Source organism: Pavona decussata, unplaced genomic scaffold (assembly GCF_977016875.1).
Source record: "Pavona decussata unplaced genomic scaffold, jaPavDecu1.1 SCAFFOLD_270, whole genome shotgun sequence".
Lineage (NCBI taxonomy): Eukaryota > Metazoa > Cnidaria > Anthozoa > Scleractinia > Agariciidae > Pavona > Pavona decussata.
In genome coordinates this window covers 32,857-50,251 of record NW_028145672.1, presented here as the reverse complement: position 1 = coordinate 50,251, position 17,395 = coordinate 32,857, and the positions used below count along the sequence as shown (strand labels likewise).

Here is a 17,395-nt window from a genome sequence, read left to right as displayed (position 1 = left end):
CTCCTAAACGTTTATCTGTATATGTCTGTTGCGATCAGGAGGTAGACATGAATTTAATCTCTACGTGTCAAGTCCTGATACTTGTGTTGCGGGTTTTGGTGCATTTTATGGTCACGTGACCTCAGCAACTCAGGCAGGGTTTGTCACCCAGTTTGTGAGACAGTTGTCAATAGCTGCGCAATCTTCAGTGTCCATTGTCAGTGGTTTGACATGAGCAGGAGTGCTAGTTGCCAAACCCTCACAGACAAAAACAAACTTATCGATCATTTTGCTCTTTAATGTGAAGAAAAGCTCTATCGAGCAATAATTTTTGTCGAATCCACATAGGCTCTAAGGGCCTCTACTGACTGGAAGTAAGATTTCGTCGTCATCATCATCATCATCATCATCATCATCATCACCATCATCATCATCATCAGCGAATTATTTTTCTCAGCAACCGATCATATGTATCACACCATAAGCGATATCAATGATAACTGCACTATCAACCTCATTCTCAGGCCTGTAAGCTTGCTTTTATACTTTTATGGCTTATGGCAAATAAATTGAGACAAATTGATCTCGCTTTTCGAGCGAGGATGTCTGTGCTGCACTCGAATGCATGAGGTATCCTGAGCATGTCTTTATGATCAGCTCAACGGGTGAACTCACATTTGATTGCACGCGCCAAGGTCCAGGGGCACCCAACGACAGTTTTCTCTCTCAGATCCTTTGAAACGCTGTTTTAGGCTATCTGGAGTGCCTTTATAGCTCTGTAGGTTCATTTTAGGACACGCTATAATATTTCTATCTGTTCGGTCATTCTAGGGGAACTTGAGTGTTTCGAAATTACTGGGCATCCTTGTCCATTTCCCGAAAACTTTGGGTGTTATTTCCTTTCCGGAAATCTTAGCTGACCTTTTTTTTGGCACCCGAAACGATATTTTTATCAATTCGAAAACACTAGGCCTTAAATTTCCCCTATCACGAAAGCTCGAGGTGAAAATTCCCTTTAGAAAATTGTAGGAGATTAAGGGCCTTCCGAACAGATAATTTACCGAAACCATCCGTTAGGTGCCCCTGAAGGTCGAATGCAAAAGAGTCTGCAACAGTGTTTCGACTACAGTTAAAGTGAATGCATGTAGTGGAACGTATAATGTTACTCTATTTTTCTTTGCGAATTGAAAGAATTAAGACAAAACATTAATGGCACATGTCGCATACATTGTTTACATTTGATTGAACTATCCGGTCACCTTGAAGCCGCTTCTACCACAGCGAAAAGCAGAACGAGAAATCATGAAATGCGTTAAAATTTTTAATTGGTCAGGCTCAACATATTTGCACAAATTTAGCCACCTAGCTAACGTCATGTCACGCAAAGTGTTTTGGAAAAAAGTTATACTTTTCTATGTCTAGCGGTGGATATTTAAAATTTTTTCCACAAGGGCGCGTTACATGTCGGTTAATAGATAGCTAACTCTTCAAAAACTGCCTCGTTGGCTATAATCATCTGATGTCCAACAGGCGGGAGTGGAATAATTTAAATTTTGCTAGATCCTGTTAATTTCATTTTAAGAAGAACAAACAGAAAGTTATTAAATGACCGCTACTTCTTGGCATGGTATAATGGCTGATATTCCGCTAAGCCAATCAAAATTCTGGAATTGCAAAATCCGATAATCCAGTTGTTAAAAGTATAAACTGATTCAATCAAATTTAGCCAAAGAACGGCATAATTACCATGATACTACCCCTTTAACGCTTACGCTGCATTAATTAGAAAAAATCTCTGTTCGATCACTTACTTTAACTTTAGTTTGAAGCAGCCAAAGTCAAAAGGTACCACCAAACGAATTTACAGGAACCTATATCGTTAAGCTTAAGACCATAATTCAAAACTGCTACTGATCCCAATTTAAACCATCCCCGGATGATTTGTCATTTAAGTCGCTGTAAAGTTGACAGATACGCATCATCTGTGGTTAGCATCAGAGCTGTTGATTGAGAAGTCATCGTTGTTATTGTAGAATATAATCATCCATGCTTGTGGCTTTTTCCAGGCAATGTGGTTGTGACCAATCAGTTATTCAGCTTGTGGGTGGACTTGCACAGAACGAATGTTTGGGCTACAGACATGAAAGAAAGTGCAACTGCTTCAATGCTATGTACAATAAAATCATGGGTTTTACCATCAGTAAATTGACACAACAATCACCCTTTTTTTCAAATTTCTCTCACAACAAATGCAACCAAACCTTTTAGTTTTGTTGAGTGTTTTCAACTTCTCTCGTCGATTCCAGAAGATTTCTCCAATCAGCGTAAAGAACGCTACAAGCAAACCAGTACCCATGACCACATAAACACCCAGCATGCTCTTCAAATCGATTCTCTTTCGTGACAATGCTAAGAGGAAAGAATCAAATGCTCTTATTAGAAAACCATTCTCCATAGCTCAAACATGCCGAATAATAAAAAGAAGTTTTGTAAAGAAAGAGGGATCGTACCCTTCATTCGTTATTGCAAGTTTCCAGCCATGAATCTAATGCCAATATATACTAGCTAGCTGGGCGAGTGTTACTCTGTGAATCATAAAATCGCGAGATTTTTCAAAAGACAGCCAGATTGTAACAAAGGATCCAAAACCATGTAAATATTAACGCGAAATAGAACAACTTTTCAAGAAAAATGTGCCATTAACCTGAAATAATGTACCATGTTTATCTGTTCCTCCATAAGAATTTACGTCTGTACATAAAAAGGGATTTACTCACTGGTTTCCTGTTCTTTAGGACACATGTTGGTGCTCTCCCACCAAGCTCGTTTCCTTCCCTCAAGAAAACCGTTCTCGTGCAGGTTCAAGATTGCCAATGAAAACTCCTTCACGATGGGGTCGTTTCCTTGGAAAGCGAATCCCAGCCCTTTGGCCGTGCTCAATCCTGGAACTGAAAACAATTTGATTCTTTAATCAGTTAGGTTAAGGGCCTCTTTATAAGAGCCCGGTAAACCAAGCTGGCCAGGTTTTCGAGATCTAGCCTCGCGACTATTTCCCTTGTAAACCTTCCTCCTAGCCAGCGTCTAAAAGCATTTTGTTCATGATCAAAAATTAAATTACAAGTGTGTCCAAAAATCACGCAGCAGATTACCCTTGACATAAACCAATTTATAGCGTCTGCATATGTTTATTTACGTTACTAATTTCGATGCGGATCATCATCTACACACTAAGCCAAGTGACTGAGATCCAACCAATTTGCTTTGTAAGTGTGAACTTTCAAGTACGTCTAAAAGCATTTGAGATCCACGAGAGGAAGTGATGACGTCATTTGACGTGGGAACAGTGTCATGATTTCCAAATGACGGCCATATAGGATCTGTCATTTTGGATTCCTGGATTTCCCCAAAATACTACCTAATTTGACCGAAAAGTAATCAAAACCAAAACGCTTTACCTGTCATTAGGTCGCAGGGCTGATGGTTAGCAGCATATCTGACAATCGGACCATCATAAATAAACACAGACTTTTCTGTTTCTCGTAACCACTGAATTGCTTCTTTGGTGGTTTTGACCCCAGTTTGTTCAGCTTTAATTCTGTTCCAAATCCTATGGTGTGTTTCATACCGGCTCGTCTTGAAGAACTCGTAGGTGCTCCCTGATTCTATTATTGCAACTTTGTAGGATGATTTTAAGATGTCTTCAAGGTTATTGATTGGAGAGGCAGCGTTTTTCACCGTGAAGAAGGCTGCTAAGTTTGCGGTGTATGTTGAAACCCAGATAAGTATGCAGAACCAATAACATCCGGTCAGAATACGAGCTAAAGTAAGTAAAACAATAATTTAATTTCTCTATGCTGTCCAAGGTACCATCGACACATGAGAGGCAGAAACCCGGCTATTTTGCCCCTGAAGGGAAGGGGGGGGGGGGGGGGGGGGCAGGGATACAACAGTGGTGAGAGCACAAGCCTCTCATTTATGCAGCCCGGGTTTGATTCCCGGGCTCACCTCCAAATTTGGGCTGAATTTGTTGTTGGTTCTCGTTAGGTTCTTCGGTTTTCCCCCCTCCACGGAGGACCAACGTTGCAAAATTTCAGATCGACCTGGAACGCACTGACACCTTTGAGGCAAGCTCAAAGAAGCTCACTGGTTCTCTGTCGGTAAAGAGATTCGATTTACAACCATTAACTACCTTAGTCGACACGACCGGTAGAAGAACACAATCATTTTTATTGCGAAAGGCAACTTAGACAAGTGAAAATAAACGATAAAACCGAACAACGTTTCGGAGTCGTCATGACGCCATTATCAAGTTCGAAGTGATAGAAATAAATAAAGTCAATGTCCGAAATAGTTCACCAAAAAATTAACATAATGTCTGAATATATAATGTCACACAAATAGTTTAGCTTGAATTGTGTCCGATTGGACATTGAGAGATGGTGTTAACTCTCTAATTAGCAACATTTCGTAAACTAAGCAATCGAACTTATTCATGCTCTTCTTAAGGACAGAAAAATATCTTTCTAGGTCTTTAGGGACATCACGGTGTTTGTTAAGAAGATGCTTCCCAATGAAAGAAGATTGGTATTTATGCTCGACCACGCGCTGGTGTAAATGCCTAAGTGTAAACCCTAGATAACTTGCATCGCCATGGGTTCGCCACTCGGCAATGTCTTCATGGGATCCATTGAAGAAACCCTAGAGCTTGCAGGGAAAATGCCTCCTTTTTACAAGAGGTACGTCGATGATACTTTGACCATAATTCCGGACACAACATCAGCGGCTAATTTTTCTCCAGGTTCTTAACAACTGCCACACATCTGTGAAGTTCACCATGGAAACAGAGGTTAATGGTCTGCTACCCTTTCTTGGAATGCTGCTCCTTCACAGAGCTCCCAAAATTGAGACCAAGGTCTACATAAAACCTACTAACACGAGTCTTTTGCTCCACTAACAAAGTCATGTCGATATGCGCTATAAACGAGGGCTTTTGAGAACTATGCTTGATCGCGCGTATCGCTTATCATCGTGTTGGTCGTACTTCTCTGAAGAATGTGACCGTTTGAAAGCTGTGTTCACCCGGTTGAAATACCCATAACATCTTATCAACACCACCGTTAGGTATTTTGTAGCCTCTAAGGCTGAAGGCCCTCATCCAATACCTGCCCCAAGAGACAGTCCAACTGTCCGAATAGTCCTGCCTTTCAAAGATCAGGCTTCTGCTGACCTGGTACACAAACAGCTCAAAGATCTTAGACAGAAGATTGACACAGTCATCCAACCGATTTTTGTTGGTAACAAAATCCAGCAAGAACTTAAGATAAAAGAGAGAAAACCACCTATTGTAAATCAGAATTGTGTTGTTTATAAATTTCAATGTGACTTGTGCGATGCAAGTTATGTAGGGTTTACACTTAGGCATTTACACCAGCGCGTGGTCTTCCATTGGCAAGCATCTTCTTAACAAACACCGTGATGTCCCTAAAGACCTTGACAGATATTTTTCTGTCCTTAAGAAGTGCATGAATAAGTTCGATTGCTTAGTTTACGAAATGTTGCTAATTAGAGAGTTAACACCATCTCTCAATGTCCAAATCGGACTCAATTCAAGCTAAACTATTTGCGTGACATGATATATTCAGACATTATGTTAATTTTTTGGTGAACTATTTCGGACATTGGCTTTATTTATTTCTATCACTTCGAACTTGATAATGGCGTCATGACGACTCCGAAACGTTGTTCGGTTTTATCGTTTATTTTCACTTGTCTATGTATAGCTAAATCTCTACTTGGAAGACAACTTGTACGCGTAAAAACCAGAATATCCTTAAGCCTATTCTTCCAGCTTAAGTCTGAATTAATATGGTTCTGACCGTTCACTCTCCAACACCCCTCTCCAATAAAAAAAATTATCATAAACAACAACAACTGCAATAGTCGTAATGATGATAATAACACCAACAACAGCAACAACAACAACAACAACAACAGCAAAAATGCTGCCCAGGCTGGGGCTTTGGTACTTTTGGAAAATCTCAAAATTGATGAACCATCCGATCATAACATTGAATACCTTTACATGCCGGTACTATACCTGATAGACCCCTGGGCTGGTTGTCAGCTCCTTGCTGCAACATACAAGCCAGTGTAAACCACACGCTGTTAAAAAAGCTGAACTCCTCCGACGTTCCACGACCATTCGCGTCTTTGTACCCATAAGGACTAAAGTAGTTTATGACAAACACTGCAACAGAGATGACCACCATACTGGCAAGTGTAGCAAACCAGACGTTGTTGTGAAAAGGATTCAAGAACTGCAGATAATCAATTCTTCCGCTGTCGGACGGCGCTTTCTTGAGTAGCATTTCGTCAGTGTAATACATAATCGGTAAACTGAAGTCCACTACTTTCTCTCGTCTTTCCGTTATGGTCAATGCAGCTACAGCAATATCTGCGTGCTATAGAAAATAGGAATGGCTTGTTGTCCCAGTAAGAATATGTGACTCTATTATAATACTGTACAAAAGTAATTTCATTGAATTTCAGTCAGTTATGTTGGCAAAATTTCAACAAAATGTTAACAGGGTTTAACCCGCTTCAAAAGAAAATAAGAAATTATTTTAAATTTTGATGAAGCTTTTTCACATCTCAAGCAGAAAATCTTGTTGAGATCGACGACAAATGACCTAAATTTCGCTTTTTTTTGGACAAAACACTTAATAGCCACAGTATTTCGTGTCATCTACTTAAAAATAACTGGCACAACTTTTAAGCCAGTTAATTAAAATTTAGCATTAAGGAAACAAAGCCAACTCAGCGCAACAAGTGCCAACAAGTGCCAATTAACATAAAAATTGTGTCACCGATTATCAAAACAGGCTTAGTAGCTGGGCATGTGATCAGTGGGCACTTTTGGAGTGTGCGCTTTCGTGTTTAATTAGGAGTTCTGCTGTTAGGGTAGCCTGGCCTATTCGTTTGCATTACTTCTCGGCTGAAATGAACACGTTTTGTCTCTAGCTCCAGCTGAAATTCTTTAATCCTAAGATCAGTTGTCAAATCATTCATAAGTCGTGGGGAGGAAACAAAGAAAATCGCTTTCAAGAAGTTTAGAAAACACGAGGTGAGTGTCTCATCCTATTTTTAAACATCTCGAAGATGGTTAAGAAATACACACTTCTCGGTGTTTGGAAATCGGATGAAACACTCTTCCTCGTGTTCGATATAACAATTCACAAACCTTATTTACTAGCTCTGCAATCATCCCATTCCACGTTCCATTTTCCGTTTCAGCGCCGTACAGCCCGTCAGGGGAGAGGTAGATGTCATACGTAAAATGAAGTTTCTTAGCAAGTTCGTTCAACAGATCGATGCAATATCCTTCATATTTATCTGTCCCATCATGTTGCTTCTTCATCATCAGGAACGGATCATCCTTTTTGGGTATAAGGTGAAAAGAAAAGCTTATAATGGATGTAATTATGGCGCAGTGCTAATAACAACATGCGAATAGATTCATTTACGTGATAAATGCTCGAAAGTTTCGTGCATCCTTCTCTACGCGCTAGATCAATCTAGCTACAACACAATTTTATTCCCGTCTAAATCCAAAAGAAAAGAGAAAACAATCAAACAAACAAACAAACAGGTAAAGCAGAAAATCTCCACACATGGGAACATTCTCTCTGAAAAAAAAAAAAAAAAATGGGCCAACAGAGGCTCTCCATTTTATCAGAAACTGACTTGTCAACTCATTTATCTTTCAGTTACCATAGCAACAACAACTCTAAGGTTCCTTCCTTCCACATTTCCTCCAGTGGTTTGGTTTTTTATGTTGGGCTGGATGTTTTCATGAAACACGGCACGTTTAGTTGCGTTCCACGATCCTATCTAATAAACAAAAAATGAAATGTGTTTTATTAATATAGCACAATCGAAAAAGAAGGGAGACATTCAGAAGGTGTCAAAAATTGAGCTGATTCAGTGGTAGTAATATGGACGGACAACTGAAAAGGGAGCGTGAATAGGCTCATAGAAGAGATTTTGGGGATGGGTGGGTGGAAATAGAGGTCCTTCTAGCTCCGTCGCTCCTTCTTGGAATATGAGATCAGTTGGTTTGATCTGAGGATGTTGATTACTTGGAAAAAATATTTCGACTTGTAATGGGTATAAAACATGGAATGCTTCGCTCCCTCTGAGAAAAATGAACCCTCCACAGCAAACGTCGTATGTTGCAGAGGAAAAAAAAGTCCATACGTATTCAAGACAAGCTTAAGCAGACTATTGATTTGACGGAAAGTTTTTGCGTGGAAATTCTACCAATAAAATAAGTTCATCTTTGCATGATCATCATATAGTACCTAATTTAATATGACGATGTTGTCTCGTTGTCTCAACAACTTAGAGCAATTTAGATTTGCAAAGTGTGCTGGTTTAAAAAAAACCCAAACAAACAAAAATGACAACAACAGGAGGCCTGCAGATCTGAAAGGAACATCTTCTTGTGTAAATAATTTAAAAATGATAGAAACCAGCATAAACAAATAAATGGTAGTAAAATAATAATAATAATAATAATAATAATTACGTGTAACCAGCCCAGTTGATCGTCGGATGGGGAGTTTTAACAAGTATTCCAAACTGGCGTTTTGAACACAAGTAGCAAAGGATAATACTATCTACTATTTATTGGTGAAGTCACTCACCGACCACAAAAACAACCAATAAACAAAACGACTTTTAAAGAACAAAAGATGCCAGTATGGTATTTTGCTTCTTACCTCCTTAAAGGAATTGTTTCGAAGATTCAAAATTTCCAGCTCAATCCCCTTTCGTTTTCCATTTTCGTCAAACTTGATAGGTCCGGTTAAACCATCCATGTTGACCTGTAGAGAGTGATCAGACAATTTAAATTGTAAAATGCACAGGAGAACCAGCCACAAGGTAATTAAAACAGAAAAGACTCGGAAAGTGATTTTCGTATTCGGAAAATTAAAACAGTTTGAATTGTTCAGATTTCTTTGATTTGAATTTACGAATAGACTGAAAAGTTCAGAAAACTGAATTGTAAGGTGTTATTTTCTTCTTAAAACTAAGCTGGCCTTTCTTGAACCGAATACGTACGTATTTTTAACGAGCTTTTGTTAGCTCATAGACATTACGTAGGTTAAAAAAAATCATTAATTAATTAATTCATTCACTTACTCATTCATTCATTCATTCATTCATTCATTCATTCATTCATTTATTCATTCATTCATTCATTCATTCATTCATTCATTCATTCATTCATTCATTCATTCATTCATTCATTCATTCATTCATTCATTCATTCATTCATTCATTCATTCATTCATTCATTCATTCCAGTTCATTCAAATTAAAGTACCAGTCTTTCAATCTCTTCTCCATTGGAAAAGTTTGCGATGATATGTCTTTGAAAATGAAGGATTGAATCATTACCTCCACAGGAATTCAAGGCTTGTAGGTTTTTCTTTGAGTTGTACCATGTGTGCACGTTATCGGCCCTATTTGAAAAATCTACAATACTAGTAAGTACCTTACCTCTCTCATGCAGGTCAACATTGCGTCCCTTTGTCTTGAAGTGATGGCAGACCCATTAATCGATGAACATGGTTCTTTGTTTAAAGCCCGTTTGATGACTGGCACGGAATCATAAGCAAGTGCAAGGAAGTGCTACGAAATTATTAAACATTGGTCAGTGAGAGCGTTCATGGTGGAAATTAACAATAACAATAATAATGACAATAATAACAATAGCTAATGAGCAGCCTAGCCACCTAATCAGGTTACAGCATTTGTTGTCGAGCGTTGATATTATTCTAACAAATTTACATACAGTTGACGTGGAAATTTCTTCTATTTCTTGAACAAAGATAGCGAAAAATGTTTCATGCCTTTTAATTAAAATGTTTCAAATGTTCAGTTATCTTTACCTCATGTTACGTACACGCACATACCACCGTACCTTGTCACTGGTATTGTAATTCTTTCCCACTGCCTTTTCCAGTTTATCAGAAGGTTTAATGTAAAGCCTCAATGCTAAAACCACATTGCCTGAGAGACTAGTTAAGTTGCCCGAGACCTGGAGTAGAAGTTAAATGTTAATGCTATTCCTGATTAGTAAAACCTCCAGTGTTGATAATTGGTTTGCGCTAGAACGCGTTTTATTCTTTGAGAAAAAATAGCATTATTGAGGTACTAATGACTTTATGCTAAGTATTTTAATTGTGAAGGGCTTCAGCCTCAATGAAGGAGAACAGCCATCTAATTGTGAAGAGCTTCAGCCTCCATGAAGTAGAGCAGCCATCAAATTGTGAAGAGCTTCAGCCTCCATGAAGGAGAACAGCCATCTAATTGTGAAGAGCTTCAGCCTCGATGAAGGAGAACAGCCATCTAATTGTGATGAGCTTCAGCCTCCAACAGCCATCTGTTACATGTTATTGTTCAACACAATGTAACACTGACCAAATATGGTCATGGTGCACTCAATATTCTTCGGTCGTCAGCACACAACAGATATCCTGCGATATACGTAATTTCGCGCGTGGGGGAGAAAAATGGCGAAATAAAAATTGTCCAAACTGTTCCGCAAAAAATGTTCTTTGTTATATACCCTGTTATATCCTCCTTTTATTAACCTCTTATTTTGGCTAACTCTGCCTTTGCCTAACTCTGCCCGTCGGCTAAGTATCAGGCGATATTCCGCAGGATAATTATTAAATATTTGAAGGATACCTAATATTTGACCAAGGTCTAAGAAAATTTGGCTGGTAAATGTCATATGTATGTCAAATGCTTTCTCGTCACTGCTTACCGTAGACAATCTTTTACTATTCGGTTGGTCAGATTACCTTAGTTTTAAGCCCAAATGAACTTTGTCTGGATAACCAGTGCTAATTTTTCTATTCATCCTTTCAACAGAATCAAATGTTTGAATGTTCTAGTTTTTTGCCTCACCTGTCCTTGTAATATCCATTTAGAGTGATTGTTGTGTTTACAAGGTTCCTGTTACAAAAGAAATACAAATATAATTAAATAAGAAAAAAACATTGACTAAAATTATGTATTACTACAACTGAGCTGCTTTGTTGTAGAAGCTACTATCGTCAAACAGAATGGGAAGGAAAAGATAAAAGGAAGAGGACGAAGAAGGAGGAGGAGGAGGAGGAGGAGGAGGAGGAGGAAAGAATCAATATTACCTGCTGATTGAGAAGGCGTTCCATATTTTCTTTACTTGTGTAAAGTAGAATAACGTCTGGGCCAAGGTTTGTTATTTTCTCCACTGCATCACGGGCTGATGCTGCCTGATGTTCATTTGTTTGTTCTTTCTCGGTAAGCTGCACAAAATTTATGGTGAACTTTGCACTTTGGGATATTGTATAGAAATACCCGGCTTCATACAGACGTCCCTCTGAAAGAGATTAAAGAAAGCGTTTGGTTTTGAACATAAGTGTATTTTAAATATTGTGTGGAGACTGATCGACAGTATGCGTGTCTGTGTTTGCCGTTTGAGTGGGTGACATACTTCACGTCAAAAACTCAATAATAATTCATAAACCAATTGACCTATCAAATGGTCAATAAAACATCACGTGCAGTGGTTTTATATCCGATGAAACCTCCCCCTTATTAGTATGCGGTGTTTAATGTTTTTCTCGTATGCTTATTTCCAACGTTCAGAAAAGCATCATTGTTATGAACTCTCTTGACACACGCTTTTCCAAAAATGTTTTTGAAGCCGTTCAAAAGACTCGCAGCATGTGTTTTATCGGGTCCAAAACCACTCGGCTGCGCCTCGTAGTTTTAAATCCCGATAAAAGACTGCTGCTCGTGTTTTAAACGTTACTTTAAAAATCCATCAAATGATTTAGTAAACTCACAAACACTCGGGTATGAATGTTCTCAAAACTTATCTCATTTGTGGTTTAGTGGTAGAGTAGCTTATAGAAACATCTCTTTAACAGACATACAAGCAGTAATGGAATTTGTACCATCGAAAACAAGTGCTATCTTGTTCCACTGGAATGTGTTGAGTATATCAAGTGTAGCATGCGCGTAGTCCCTGTACCCTGCTGACATCTCAATCGCCTTTTGACACTGATCGAATGGCCTGTCGTTTCCATAGAGACGTATGATGGGAATGCCGGTTACTGTGGAGAGTGCACAAGTGGGGTACTTTGTGTGGCTTCCCTCGATAAGTGCAACGACGTTTTGTTGAATCAACATTGAAGCTAAAACGGCAAAAAAACCTCAAATCAGTAGTTGATAAATGGCGGGATAAAGCAAAGGACTAACGTATTGTTTATGTATAAATCATAGGCTCCTCATTGTCTCATTGGCACAAATGAAACAACTATGAAACAATCGGCTATCAACTTACATTAAAGCAATTTCTTAGCTATCAACTAAAATATTAACCCATTTCTCAGCTATCAAATAGAATTTCGGCCATTTCTTAGCCATCAATTAACTAAGTGGAAACACAGTTAAGCATCAACTATACAGTTATTGACAAGTTATTTACAGGTATTATTAACACTATACTCAGGCAAAGTTTAGCCTTAACACTCCTCGCGTTTCAATTTTTCGATACAACTCAAGATACAATGTAATACTTATTTGATACAACTACAACTACTCAATATACATTCCAATACTAATTATGAGATACAACTACTCAATACACAATCCAATTATTGTTGGATACAACTACTCAATATACAATCCAATACTAATTACGGGATACAACTACCCAATACACAATCCAATAATTATTGGATATAATTACTCAATATACAATCCAATGATAATTGGATACAACTACTCAATATACAATCCAACAATTATTGGATGCTGAACGGTAAACTGCTTTTTCCCAGGTTATAGTTAAGATTTTGGCCAATTTTCACCCTCTGCATGATAAGTTTAACATTCTCGGAGAAATTCAATACCTTCAAAAGCTATGAAATTTACAAAGAATGTACAGGGTCTTTGCAAAAATCTTGGTACTTGTTTCTCTAAAGCTCTTAAACATATCACACTCAAATTTTCAGCGGTTTCAAAGTTTGCCAAGGTCTTTCAATTTGTAGCTATTTTTTATGTTAATTTATGCTTGTTGAACATGTAAACGGAGATCCTGGTATTGAGTCATGTCCCATATGCCCCATAGCCCATGGAATTCTGCTGTTGTCAAGTGAAAGACGTGAAAAATATACACATACGAATATGTTACCTTGATTAAATAGGTTGGTGTTCTCTGTCGTGTTGATGGATTTGAAGACAACTGAAACATTGCTGAAAGCATTCGTCTTGTTGACAGCGAAGCGCATTGCGTCATACACTGCTGAATTTTCATGAATAACACCTATAAAGATCAGACGGTAGTGATATAGTTTTGTTCATTAGATGCGTAACTACCTCTCCCTACACTAAAAGAGGTTCCAACACCCCCTCCGACCCACGACTGATTCATTTACTTCTTGTAGCTTTCACTTTAAAGGATATTTCTTTGAAATCTATTAGTATATTTCACTTACCGAATGTATATTTTCTGTTTTTTGCTTGAACCTTATGAATGGACGAGACACATATTATGAACGTGATGTAAATGATTCTTCTTTCCATCTTTAATAACTAAACAGGAAAGTAAAGAATAGAAAACAGTATGCTTAGAAATAGTAACTAAATGCCACAGAAACTTTCAGTTTATCGATGAAATTATCAAATATGAGTCTTTTAAGCGAATAATTGGAAAATTGTGAATCAATGAAGAAACGTTCTCACGTTAAAATAAACTTTGAACTGTCCTCGCAGCTTGAGTAGTTACCTGGCTGTTTATGGCTGCGACTCACATTAAGAGGACTCTAAATTTTCCCTGCATTTACCTTTCTTGAGAACGCTACTTCACAGTTTTACATGATCGGCTAGGAAAATCAAAATAAAGATATATGTGCAGTGTTTCAAGGTACAGTCTATGGAACCTCTATTTAACGAACCGCTATATCACGAAGTCCTCGGTTGATACGAACGACATTCCTTTTAAAAAGCATGGAACAGAACCTCGATAAAACTAACCCTCAATATGACCAACCAATTTCCCTAAGTCTCTTCGCACTTCGTTAAATCGAGGTTTTACTGTACGGACGTGTACGTGACCGGATAATTTAATATGTTTATTAACTTACAAATGACTTTTAAAAGAAGTGGCGCTTAACATTGTTAATATTTCATAGTATAAAAATTTTTTTTTGGCAAAACAATTTCTCCAAACATCAGGAAAATTTTCCACTGCATTATTGTTGTTGTTGGCGTCGTTGTCTGAGTAAAGAAGGCATAAAGAAACACAATGTTTTAACTGGACTCATATGTGAGCGAAATTCCAAGGGTTCATACATTTGGTGCGGGTTTCTCCATTAAAAGGTTATTTCTTGCATTTCGTCTTCATTGAATTGAAGAGTTTAAGAGGCAACTTATTAATAAAATTTTGCCGCGACAAGTACGCCATGCACACTGCAAGTACGTAACTTACAAAAGACTTTTAAAAGAAGTGATGCTTAACGTTGTCAATATGTCAAAATCTTTCTTTATACCTATGAGTCATAGGTATAAAGAAAGATTTTGGCAAAACAATTTCTCCAAACAAGGGGAAAACTTTCCACTGCATTATTGTTTTTGGTGTCATTGTCTGAGAAACGAAGGCACAAAGAAACACAATGTTTAAAAACGTTATTTCTTGCATTTCGTCCTCATTGAATTAAAGAGCTTAATAGGCAACCATTAATAAAATTTTGCACACTACAAGTACGTCACGAGCATAGGTCAGAGTTTAAAGAAATTAACTGGACCACCAGATTCTGCTGGGCCAAGAAATGAAAAATGAAGTTGCTTACCACAGTCTGTTCATAATTTTGGCTAGCTTCAGCATAGTATTTTCTTTTCATTTCGAATTTTAATTAAATTAATTCTTGTTAGTGATCGTGGAGAAAAATAATTAAGCAACATGAAAGTTATCAACAGACAGAAGTTAAACAGGTGTCTTCATACATGTGAAACTACAGCTATTTTAAACATTGTATTATAAGTAAGGCATCCTGACAACGCACATTGGAAATAAAAGTTTTGTATAATCACGTTAGGTGTTAGTGTTAGTGCCCTTTTTTAACTTTGGTTTTTTTTTTTTTTTGCTTTTTTTTCTGAAACAAGGTTCTGTAGTTTGTTGCGTTAAATGTGAACTACGTTCATCAAATTTGGCATTTTTTACTCAGAGTGTTAACCCGAAATTTCATGTGAAAAAAAAAGTCGGACAAAGTGCCAAAAGTAAGCCAAAAGTTTATTTTGGTCTTAAGTGTAGTTTCCAAATTATGCAAACATTTTTGTTTTTGAAATTACGATCTTCCTCATACTGTATCTCGAATTTTCTTGGCTCAATTAATTCAGTGTCGTTGTCATTGCTGTCATAATAGGTCCTGTTAAAGTTACACAACTAAACAAAGAATGACTTATAACTTCCTCCTTGGCAAAGTTTCGACAATTCGACAATGCATTAGTTTTCTTTCATTGAATCTTGACAGCTCATTCTTGGAATTTTTATAACGAATTTAATTAAACTCAGTTACGAAAAATAAATTATCAACTGAAATAGGTAACTTTTCGGTGTAAATTAAAAAGGAACTAAGTAGAATAACTGTCCTATCCTCAATTTTAACCTTTAGTCTTTCTGACGAATATGTTCAATTATAGCGTGTGATGTTTTTCGACAAGGGATAGCACTCATTCTGATATCTCCACAATGTAGTCGTTTCTTGCTTTTGTTTTAAGCTCCTAATGGTTTCAGTTTCTCATTTTGAAAATATTCAAAATTTGTTGGTGATTGAAAAAATAAGATACAACGAAAATGTGCGTTTTCGCGAATAAAACATGCTTATCTTTGATATGACTATGGTATATATCAATATGTCCTCTAATTCACCTCGAATTCTGTTTTATCTGCGCTTTACGAAATTTTACGTCTTCAAGAATATCCTTAAATATTAACCATTTTTTTTTTAAAAGACGTTTCGTCACGTAAGACTCCTGTTTAGTGCGCCTATTAAATTCTGGCGCCAACGAATGTATAAGTCAGCTCCCTGCTAAAAAAAAGTTAATTTGAATGTAGCTACTTAAGATAAATTAATTCAGAGATTTGAGTTCTATTTTAGCTTAGCAATCGTTGAACCAGCGGGTGATGTTTTTCGACAAGGGATACCACTTATTCTGATATCTCCATAATGCAGTCTTTTCTTGCTTTTGTTTTAAGCTCCTAATGGTTTCAGTTTCTCATTTTAAAAATATTCAAAATTTGTTGGTGATTGAAAAAATAAGATACAACTAAAATGGGCGTTTTCGCGAATGAAACATGCTTATCTTTGACAGCACTATGGTATATATCAATATGTTCTCTAATTAACCTAGAATTCTGTTTTATCTGAGCTTTGTATATTACGAAATTTTACGTCTTTAAAAAATATCCTTAAATATTAACCAATTTTTATAAAAAAACGTTTCGTCACGTAAGGCTCCTGTTTAGTGCACCTATTAAATTCTGGCGCCAACGAATGTATAAGTCAGCTCTTTGCTAAAAAAAGTTGATTTAAATGTAGATACTTAAAGTTAAATTAATTCAGAGATTTGAGTTCTATTTTAGCTTAGCAATCGTTGAACAGAGGCTATGTTTATGGAACTTACTTGTGTATCGATTCCCCTCGGATTGATGCAAATGAAGAATCTTGTTGCTAGTCTGCAAATTATCAATGCACTGTAGCAAAGGCGCCACCTGCAAACTATTGATTGTCATGGGATGCAAAGTTCATTCTATTGGCAACAAATTCGACACCAACCCATCAGACATCTTTATTAAATCAATAAACAACGCATTTGGTATTATTTTCAGTGCAAAATGAAGAACTTTTCCTGATACAAGTTTAACTTGAGTTAATGAAACACTTAGGTTTCAAAATTCTGCAAGAGGTTAGAAAAAACATGGAACTTGTTATTGAATAGTCGTATTTAACAAAAAAGCTATTATTTTTAGAGGCTGACGAAAAAAATGCTGGTGGATGTATTGTTAGTGTTTAATATTTGATAGTAGTTTGCATTTTACCTAATTTATATGAAAATATTGGAGTTATGTGCTAATCATAGAGTGACAGGTCTGATTTCCAGCCGCGGTCACTTCCGGCTACCGGCTTGTGATCATTTGGGCTTAACAAGTCTGCTGTTTACCCCCCGCTTCTCCTTGTGAAGGCGTAGCGTAATGGTAACCGCGTTGGAATCTCGATTGGTCGATCGGAGGGTCGGTGGTTTGAGGCTGGTTTGGTCTCTTAGTTGCTGTGTTGTTTCCTTAGACAAGAAACGT

The 17,395-nt window shown here is 37.3% G+C and overlaps 1 protein-coding gene and 1 pseudogene across 1 annotated transcript; one reads left to right on the top strand and one right to left on the bottom strand.

Moving 5' to 3' along the window:
* Nucleotides 1-1,198: 1,198 nt before the first annotated feature.
* Nucleotides 1,199-14,107, bottom strand: LOC146455705 (glutamate receptor 4-like). The gene is made up of 16 exons (XM_085093921.1): nt 13,998-14,107; nt 13,539-13,635; nt 13,235-13,366; nt 11,994-12,233; nt 11,202-11,413; nt 10,960-11,007; nt 9,968-10,084; nt 9,544-9,675; nt 8,760-8,864; nt 7,750-7,869; nt 7,220-7,414; nt 6,077-6,440; nt 3,435-3,797; nt 2,757-2,927; nt 2,241-2,388; nt 1,199-2,111 (listed from the first exon to the last, which is right to left on the bottom strand). The coding sequence occupies exons 1-16, from the start codon at nt 14,049-14,051 to the stop codon at nt 2,069-2,071; spliced, it is 2,541 nt and encodes an 846-aa protein (XP_084950047.1). The 5' UTR covers nt 14,052-14,107; the 3' UTR covers nt 1,199-2,068.
* LOC146455706 (uncharacterized) lies at nt 4,657-5,910 on the top strand (annotated as a pseudogene).
* Nucleotides 14,108-17,395: the final 3,288 nt, after the last annotated feature.

Coding starts and splice junctions, on each gene's coding strand:
- LOC146455705 (XM_085093921.1), bottom strand. CDS start 14,051: ATGCTTTTTAAAAGGAATGTCGTTCGTATCAACCGAGGACTTCGTGAT. Junction 2,389..2,756: donor TCCTAAAGAACAGGAAACCA/GTGAGTAAATCC, acceptor CTTTCCTCTTAG/CATTGTCACGAAAGAGAATC. Junction 2,112..2,240: donor ACACTCAACAAAACTAAAAG/GTTTGGTTGCAT, acceptor TCATGTCTGTAG/CCCAAACATTCGTTCTGTGC.